The sequence below is a fragment of the Onychostruthus taczanowskii genome, unplaced genomic scaffold (assembly GCF_017590055.1).
Source record: "Onychostruthus taczanowskii isolate IOZ18803 unplaced genomic scaffold, ASM1759005v1 scaffold164, whole genome shotgun sequence".
NCBI classification, from domain to species: Eukaryota; Metazoa; Chordata; class Aves; order Passeriformes; family Passeridae; genus Onychostruthus; species Onychostruthus taczanowskii.
This window is the reverse complement of record NW_024498840.1, coordinates 748,822-758,203: the sequence shown is the minus strand read 5'-3', so window position 1 is coordinate 758,203 and position 9,382 is coordinate 748,822. Positions and strand designations below refer to the sequence as shown.

General features: G+C 43.9%; 1 protein-coding gene across 1 annotated transcript; it reads right to left on the bottom strand.

Moving 5' to 3' along the window:
- Window positions 1–2,369: 2,369 nt before the first annotated feature.
- On the bottom strand, window positions 2,370–8,950 carry COPS8 (COP9 signalosome subunit 8). Its single transcript, XM_041399550.1, has 8 exons — window positions 8,796–8,950; window positions 7,918–7,988; window positions 7,141–7,189; window positions 6,857–6,989; window positions 5,929–6,036; window positions 5,631–5,693; window positions 4,457–4,498; window positions 2,370–3,803 (listed from the first exon to the last, which is right to left on the bottom strand). Exons 1-8 carry the CDS (start codon window positions 8,871–8,873, stop codon window positions 3,724–3,726), a joined length of 624 nt encoding a protein of 207 aa, XP_041255484.1. The 5' UTR covers window positions 8,874–8,950; the 3' UTR covers window positions 2,370–3,723.
- Between the last annotated feature and the right edge of the window lie 432 nt (window positions 8,951–9,382).

Here is a 9,382-nt window from a genome sequence, read left to right as displayed (position 1 = left end):
CATAGGAAAGCACAGTGTGCTGTCATCATCATCCTTCTCACTTTGTAAAGCTCGGGATAGCTCTCAGAGCAGGTATGTGCTACCTGACACAGGCTCAATGCTGCTTAAAAAAAGCAATAAAATGTGTTTCGTACCTCAAATATCCATCAGATCTCAAACACCTGAGACACGAGTGTGTCCTTTCTTGTGGATCAGAGGCCAAAGCCAGGTCTTGGTGTAGTCACTGATCTACTAGCCTTGTCACATCATGTGGATTCTCAGTGCATACTTTTACACCAACCTCAGCTTTGAGGGCCTATTACAACACAAAGTAAGATGTTGGTCAGAATTCAGCACTGTTTTTATTATTTATGCTTGTGTATCAAAAGACTCGCATGGCAGAACCAAATTGGACTCCTACTGCTAGAAACCTCCCTTCCTTCCCAGTCTTGTACTTTGATTACATAAGAGCATATTCAAGAGAGAGGTATCTACATTTCCTGCTTTGGAATTGATGGGGAGCATCTTGATTCCTAAAGCTTAACCTGTTCTCAGGCTTTATTTACACCCAGTAGTGCTAGACTGCCTGGCCATTCCAAACCTGAGGTTCTTTGCATTGAAGGCAGAGAAGAATCTGGCATTTAATAACCCTAAATTCAGGAAACCAGCAATGCACATTACTTCCCTTTGCTCAACACAAGCAGTTACAAAACAAAAATAAAGTTACAAACTTCCCAAGTCAATTGGCATGAGAAGGTAAATTTTACCCGAGAAGGTAAAATATTTGGAAATCTACTTCCCATCTCCAAACAGCAACTCATTTGTGTTTACATGGTCCATTGAGAGTCAATTACAAAAAACTTGTTTGACACAAAACAGCAAAGCTTGTCTTTTGGGTTTCTTTGGGATTGTTTGGCTTTTTTGCCACACCAGCCAGCCCAGAGCCCTTCCTAGGGGAAGAACACACCAGCGTGGTATCTGGGTGACGGTCCAGCCAACTCCTGTAATGTAGGATACAGGGAGAACCAACTCCTCACCCAAGAACTCCTTCCAGGTGTCCCCTAGTGTCTAGCACATAGCCCAGGCTGAAACACAGACTTACAGCACATCCAGACTGCTCTCCTGCAAAGCCTGCCGAGACTTCTCTTGTACACGAGCATTCTGCTTTCATTTTTCTTCACTGCATTACTGGCAGCTCCAATAAAATACTGGAAAGTCTGTCAGGATTTCTTATTAAAGCCCACAGGTTTCCATGTGGATCTTCAGAAGGGAGGGATACTCAGTTCTTCTGCTTCCCCACCCAGTTTCTCCTGGTTTAACCACCTTGGAGCTCAAGTAGCTTTCCCTACAAAGACTGGAACTGTGGGTAAATTAGCATTGCTGACCCATATAGGAGAGGATAATAAAATGCCAAGAAACTATGTTCCATTATGTGTGGGATGCAGATGAAATGGAAAACTTAAATTGAAATTTCGTTCCTTTTTTCCAAATCCTTCATGAACTTCTATTCTCAACTGAATTCCTAATGGTTTCTTAACTCAAAGGTCCTCCCACTCAGCACAGGACTTGGAAGAACTCCAAAACCCACACCAATTGCTTCAATTAAAACACCAAATACAAGCACAAAAATACTTCCTCTTTGGGCAGAATAATAGGAAGTGCACTTCCTATTAAGTGCAGGCCAGGTGAGGATTCAAATGCCTAAAGATGTCACTTTAGGAAATATTTCACACAGTGTTTCCCAAGGTAGGGCTCTGGACAGGGAAGCACAAAGCTGCTCATCTGAAGTCAGGTATTTGTGAACCAAAACGAGGATAAGGGCAATGAGGATGAAATCCAGGTGAAACAGCTTGGATTCCAAAGTAGCACAAGGCAAAAAAAGTGTGGCTGGGGACACAGTACTCAAGGCAAGTTATGAACTAATGCCTCACCCAAAGCTAAAAGACAGCTTAAAATTTACAGCAGACCAGAAATCACAGTTAGCAACTTGTCAGAACAGGAGAGGGTCGAACTTACCATATTTGACAAAGATTTGATACTAGATTTGAGACAGATACAGACTGCCAGTGTCCAGATTGCTCCTCTCCTATTACCATTCATTGAGTACCTAATCATCCCTTAATTATGTCTAAGTTTCATTTCTCCAAGCAGGGTTGTGTGCTACCAACAAGTGCAGATGTGTACAATACAAACACAGAAGGGAAATTTTCATTCAGCTGTTCAAACACTTTACACCAAGAAATATTTTAAGACCTCTGAAGGGTACCAGTGGTTTTTTTTAATACAACACCATACAATCGCTGCACATGAAACGGTCAAGGCATAAAATATTGCAGTAATCCTTAACCAGCCCTCTCCAAATTAGGCCAGTAAGAATTCATTAAAAAAACTCACCAAACCAGACCTTTATTCTGCAGAAAATTTAAAAATTCAAGTGCACAAGGTCAGTGTAAACATGTTCTTTAATATCACTGAAGAAAAATTTAGCAATCCAAGTCTTAGGTGGGTATCAAATAAATAATCATTTTGAGAAAGTGTTTACATATCAGGGGAGCTCTCAAGGCAGCAAGAGCACAGTTTGTAATTCCTCCCTGCTAACACCCCCTCACCAAGAGAATGTACAGTAGGCAGTGCACACTGGAAAAACAATCACAACACAAAGGCACACTCGCCAGCTTCCATGGAACCTCTGGATAGGATTTCAGAAAGGGGGGAGAAGTAAAGTAAATGGAGACATGCACTGCCCTTTAAAGTACCACTCCTTCTCCACAGCCTTTTCACCAACGTAACACAAATGGCAAGAGAATTCACGTTTGCTTCCAAAATCTACTCTCAGCTCAAAGATTAAGAGAGCACTGCCCCAACAGAGAGAATTACTCTTCAAACTGACACTGAAGCACAATGCTTCACCCCCCTCCCAGCTGGGCTCTGCTCCTACTCTAACCTTGAAACTCCTCTCCAGTCACTGCAAAAGTAACCCAGAAAGCTTAAAGACAGGTAAGAATTGTTATTTCTTGCAGATCCTGGCCCAGTGTACTGAAAGGGAGCAAGACATGACAGGTCTCAAGGTGCAGGGTTACCCAGGAAAACATCTGGTGTCCTACGTCACTCAAATAAAACCTTCCAAAAGTCAAAATACTTCCTCAAAGCATAGATTTGTCTTTGTTAAGCAATTATTCTGCTGTAAAAATATGCCTGATGAGAAATTTCTCACATCACAACAAGAAGATTTAACAATCTAGAAAGAACAAGAAAAAAAATCAATTATAAATATGCCACAAAAATATTTGCAAGAGAGTTACTGCAAAATTGTTTTCTTCGACTTTCATCAAAATATTTTTTTCTCTGTACATACAGGCTGGGCAGTCTTCCACTCTCTGTCCTCTAGTTCAACATGCAATAGATCTGTGATAAGCACTGCAGTACTCACCAGAGAATTGTTTCTTCTCAATTTCTAACACACCTGAAAAAGGTTCTGCTTTGAGTCAATTTTAAAAAAAGTACTATGTAATACTGCTGTGTATGCTGTGTACCTACTGAGTAAATATTGCAGGAGTTAAAGGATTGTTTCACTGCTAGCTGGGCTTTGGCAAAACAAGAGTGGGGCTGACATACACTGGATTCTTCACACTTTTGCGTGGGGGACGCTGCAACATTTAACAGACACAGAATAAAATAAATCTGAGATCTAAAAAGGTCAGTACACAGGATTCCCAAGTTGTTCTGAACACAGGAGCAGGGTGATCAGTTTTCCAGGAAAGCCACATAGTCAGTCAATCTGGCCAACTGCTGTTCATTGGGAATTGGTGGGACTGGAGCAGGTTCTATAAAGATAAAACAAATGGATCATTAATGAAATTTAGAAAGCAAATCCATCAGCAGTACCATCCATTACAACAGTAAGGGAAAACAAATTAAATGCATCTGACTTTCAACAGCTTCCTGGGGACAGATCTTAACTGTATCTCCTCCCTGCACAGCTCCAGCTGACATAATTCCCGTTATCTGCACCATTCAGTAGTCCAGGAGTTGCTAACCACAAAAACTGCTGCAGCAAGTTCCACTTGTCAGCAGCCTCCAGAACTTCTCTGCACATACTGCAGTCTGCGTAAGGAGGGCTGACAGTATTCTGCCTTGAGGAAAAAGCTCCGGAGCTCTCTGGTCGCTCCTTGCCTTGCAAACTGACATTCTGAAGACTCCAAACAGACAGATCTGGGGGGTGATCAGAACAGCAGAACACACAGGAGCTCTGCTATGGAAGTGGGAACCTCAGGAATCTCAGGCAGTGCTTAAAACGTGAGGGAGTGAGAATATGGAGGGAGAAACACATTTACATAGCACCTGATTGGGGTGGGCTGTTGTTTTTTATTTTGGGGGGGCCAGTGAGAACATTCACCTCTCTAGGACTCAAGTCCCACTCAATGCTGACAATGTTTATGCAGACGTAGCTAAATCCATTATATATAAACAAAAATACCTGATGAAGGGATGAATCTGTTAAAGGAAGCTTCCAGCACGCCTGGAGAAAAACATACAAAATTAGCACAGTGGAACAGTTCTAAACAGTTCTATGCGAGAAAACATGGATCAAAAGCTAATTAAAATTAAACCTGTTTATTCATCACACTTGACTTTATAACTAAAAAGCAGAATACCCAAGGATTAGCCATTTCAAAAGAGCCTCCTTTTTTTGCCTGAATAGTAATTAAAACAAAAAAAAAAACCAAAAAAAAAAACCAAAACACATGTAAGTAATTCCCAGTTTTTTTAAGCTCTGAATATTTTGCAACCAGTTCATAAAAACCCCACCTGCTCATATGTAAAGTCTCAGGGCTCTGCTTGGCTTTGTCCCCCTTCAACACCTGGCACCTGTTTATTATGGGCTCTGAAATCCCAAAAACTCTGCCCATACAGTGTCATTTCTCAGTGTAACAGATCCTGCCTTTTGGATATGCTGTAATTTAGCTCCTTCTGCCAGAGCTGCACAGAGCAGTTTAAGAACAGTTGTTTCAAACTGCTTTTATAGCTTAATATTTATTTTTGCCACAGCTAGATACAGGTTTAGAAAAAAAGAAAAAAAAAAAAAAAGCCAAGTATTTCTGCAGACCAAGCTTTGCAGGAACAGACATTCTGTAATCAAAGCATGAAAGTGAATAAAAGAAGAGAAGATTTAGATTTTAAAAGCAAAGGAAATTATATCAACAACTGGAGCTCCTCAGAACGCAAAGATTCAATAAATCCCTGCCTAAAGAAGTTCTATTTCTCCTGAAGGAAAAAAATAATCTCAGGTTCAAGATGGCCTATTTTTTACTCATCTTTATCAGGTTAAGACACATCATTTGAGGTCATGCACTTTATGTTGCAGAGGCAGAGCCAGCAGCAGGAGAAGAGGGAGCAATCACAGCACATCCTGTCTGCTTTTGTTTAAACAAGTTCCTGTGAGGATGTAGCTTAATCCAAACTACTTGCTGTAAGTCCAAACCAAGCCCACCACTTTGTGCTTCCTCACGTTTTACACATGCCCCGTGCTCATGAGCAGCAAGAGTGTCCAAAAAGTATCTAACAGAATCCTGTGCAAGGCTGCAGTTAAAAACTTCACACCTAATTCCTAGGATATGCTGAATGTTTCATGAGGTAACAGCTCCACCTACCTGGCTTTTTAGGCATCACCATGCGAGTTGCAAAGTCTGCTTGCCAGCCCTGTTCTAGCACACCTGGAAAGGCATTTGTAAGAGACAGAAGGGGAGAATAAAGAGTGATAATTAACAGCAAATATTTTTTTCTTAAAAAATCAAACCATTATCCAGAACCAAGATTTTTTTTTTCTCTAATCACTGCCCAGTCACTTAACAGGCTGAGAATTTGCAGACACATTTTTATTAATCATCACTTAGAGCTCTCTGAGCTCATGATTAATATAAAAATTACTCAGGGAATAATGCCAAGTACCTTTCACAGCTTCTTCCACAGGAAGGCCAACAAAGGCTGCAAAATCATCTGCAATTATGGATGTGTAAGCCTGGGAAACCAGTCCAAAGGCTCGTCTCCTGGTTGCATCTAGGGAGGGAGGAACACAGGACACGAGACTCATCTCCAGAGCTGGGAAACCTGAGAACATTTCCTCAATTCTACCACCTTTGGAAAATCACTTCCAGCCTTCAAGTGAGCACTTCAGGAGTTTCCCCTCCCTTCCCAGAGCTCACAGTCAGCAGCAAGAGACAACAGCTTGTTCTGTGCCAGGGCAAACCCCCTCAGAGTCTACACTGAGTGCAGCTTGCAGCGCCCTGGGCTCCACCACCAGCACATGAAACACTCCAGGGAACTCTGCATCTGGCATTCTCTGCTGGCAGTATGCCAGCAATGAGTTAATAATCAGCGGCATCTAAAAAGCAGTTGTTTCCCAAGCTACAGAGAATCTAGTTTTTTTGCAAAACACCTTTTTCAGCAGTCTGCACTGCCCTCTAGGAGCAAGAATCTGCACGTTACCATTACACAGGATGGAAAACATTTCACAGAAAAACCACCTTGGAAACCCTACAAGGTTCGGAAACGCCAAGCCAAGTTCCCTGGTTAGAAGTCTGATAAAACTGGGTGATTTATGGTCTGTTTTGCTTTTACAGAACAAACCACATGGTTTATGAAAATCCAGTGTCAAAGAATACACAGAAACAAAATCCTACTAAGAGCAATTCAGTTGTTTCTGCAAGGTTTTGTAGAGCTTTTTATTTACACCCAACACCTGAAAACCTTTTAGTACAACCCACAAAAACTTGGCAACGGTTGTCCTGATGTTTCACAATTGACAATTTGTTTCTGCTGGAGCAGACACAAATAATTCCAGGCAATTCCCTGCTCCCCACACAAGCTCAGCTCGTACCTCTGAGTGCTTCCATGATTGGCTGGATAGTCTCAGACCACTGATGTGCACTGATTGCTGTGTAGATTCCTGGGAAATCCCTCTGCCAGATTCTTTGTCCCACTGACCAAACTGCACCAAGTTCAGCATTTGCCTGTTGTGACCAATAAAAAAAAAAAAATCCCCAGTGTTAATCCAGAACAAAATCCTTATGTATAAACCCACTTCCACCCCCAGATTTTCAGAGAACATTGCTGTGCAACAAAAGCAGCAGGTTTCTGAGGTAAACTTGGCCCAGTACTCACAGATTTGATAGCAGGAGGGATTCTTTTCCAGAGATAACGTGCATTATTCCTAAAAATAAATAAATAAAAAGATTAAAAATACTTCCCAGTCACCAAATGCTGCAGAGAGGCACGACAAGGTTTGTCCAGATGCTGTGAGGAACACTCTCAGTGCTTTAAAAATGTTCTTTCCAGGAAGGAGTATTGGATACTGCAGTGGGAAAGCAGAGCTGCCCTCCAGCAGACAACACTGGACTGCTGTAACACAACCAAGAGTTCATGTAACACCAGTTTGGGAAAGCAACTTCTCCCTAAAACCTCAAGTTCAGTGCATTATGTACACACAGGGACACGGAATAACCCCCCCAGACCAAATTCCCAGGAATTCCCGCAGATTTAGCTCCTTCAAGCCAACAGCATCCCTCATTTTTAACAGGGATGGCCCAGAGTTGTCCTGCTGGAATTGAAACAGAAGAAACAAATCCAACCCAAAACAAATCCAAAACAACCCCAAATCCAACCCAAAACAAACACAGCCCTGAACAGCGACAAAACAAAACTCTGAGATGTTCAACACCTGCCAGAGGAGCCAGTTTCACCACTGAAGGAACTTTACTGCCAAATCTCCCCACAGGAAAGGAGAACAGCTTTCCTGTCAGATCAAGGGGTGAAAGAGACTTGATCCCCAGGAGCACTGTCATTATTTCTTTGCAAAACCAGCATTTTTGTCAATCACAGAGCCCATTCCCAAGGTGCTGGTGACAAGCCCAGTGTCACAGGCCGGGACAAGCCACTTACATGTCGTTGTGCAACAGGTACAGAGCCAGCAGCTGGCCATACACCAGGGGTGTGGCAATTCCTCCAGGGGCCTGAAAACAAACGCAGATTACAGGCTGACTGATTTACAAGAGGGCTGTGACACAAAACGCAGCAGGAAGCCAAGTTTTATGGAAACTGAACACTCCAAGACAACTGATTTTTATTTTTTTTCCCCCTCACATCACATACCAGACCTGTGCAATTTTTTGAGGGGGGGAATAAATAAACCCACATCTTCCATTTTCCTATGCTCACGAGAGTGGCAGATGTTGAAAGTGAAATTAAATCACCCCCGAGTTCCTTTACCTTCAGCTCAGGCCACTCCACCACAGCAAAGCCTCCCTGCCCCTCCCAAAAACCTCAGGCTAAGCTTCAGCCCCTGCCACACTTCAGCAGAGCTCACAAGGAGGAAGTAAACGAGAGATAAAAAAGGCTGTAAATTTTTGAAAGCTGCAAAGACTTCCAATTTTCAGGCCTTTTCTCAAGGGACAACAGAACGCAGAGCAGCATGGGGGGAGCTTCCAGTGAAAGCTGTCACAGTAAAACTCGGTCTTAGGGTAATTCCCCGAGCCTGCCTCAGGGCTCCACTCTCCTGATCAATATTTTCCTCTTCTCAGCCACGAGAATGACCGAAACCCACAAACTCCCTCCCTCATACTCCCTCTGAAACGACGCCAACAATTATACAGAAACACCCCGAATAATTACACATTTATCTCCAGGCTGCGACTTTCTGAAGGGCTCCCTGGCGAGCCCAAGGGCCAAGTGTGTGTGAGCTACCTCCCCCGCTCACACACACGCCCACGCACCTTGCCCACCTCACAGGCACAGACACAGACCCCCCCGCCCCGCGGCACCTCCAGCTCCTGCGTCTCGCACTGCTCCAGGAGCCGCCTGAAGCTCACGGAGCTCTCGGCCATCACCGCCACCGGCATCTTCCCCTCACGGCGCCGCCGCCCGCTGCAGGCGCCCGCGCTCTGACGTCACTTCCGCCTTCCCCTCAGCCCCCTCCGCCCGCCTCTTTGTGCTCCTGGAGGACCAAGGGGGCGTGGCCAGACCAAGGGGGCGTGGCCACAGCCCGTGAGGGGCTGAGGGCGGCGCCCGGCGCCGGGGGGTGGCGGTGGCTAAAAATCCCTTTATTTTCTGTGTAAGAAGCAAAGTTTCCGCGTCATAAAAAGAAATTAGTGTGCTTGGCGTGCAATGCGTTCGGTTTTCTCTCCGTATTTGTGCGTGAGACGGGCGCCCTCCGTCCTTTATTGCACATTACATGTATGTAAGGGCCGTTCTCCAGGGGTAGGAAGTGCTTTTCCAGCTCTGTGCTTGTTTCTGGTGGAAAGAAGTAGTTTTGCAGGGGGGTTCCTTTATCTTTGTTTCCCATAAAATCCCTGCTTGCTGCTGGAGATAGGACCATGGAATATCCTGAGGTAACCCACAAGGATCGTCA

Coding starts and splice junctions, on each gene's coding strand:
- COPS8 (XM_041399550.1), bottom strand. CDS start 8,873: ATGCCGGTGGCGGTGATGGCCGAGAGCTCCGTGAGCTTCAGGCGGCTC. Junction 6,037..6,856: donor AATCATGGAAGCACTCAGAG/GTACGAGCTGAG, acceptor CTCCCTCCCTAG/ATGCAACCAGGAGACGAGCC. Junction 4,499..5,630: donor GGTGATGCCTAAAAAGCCAG/GTAGGTGGAGCT, acceptor GTTTTTCTCCAG/GCGTGCTGGAAGCTTCCTTT.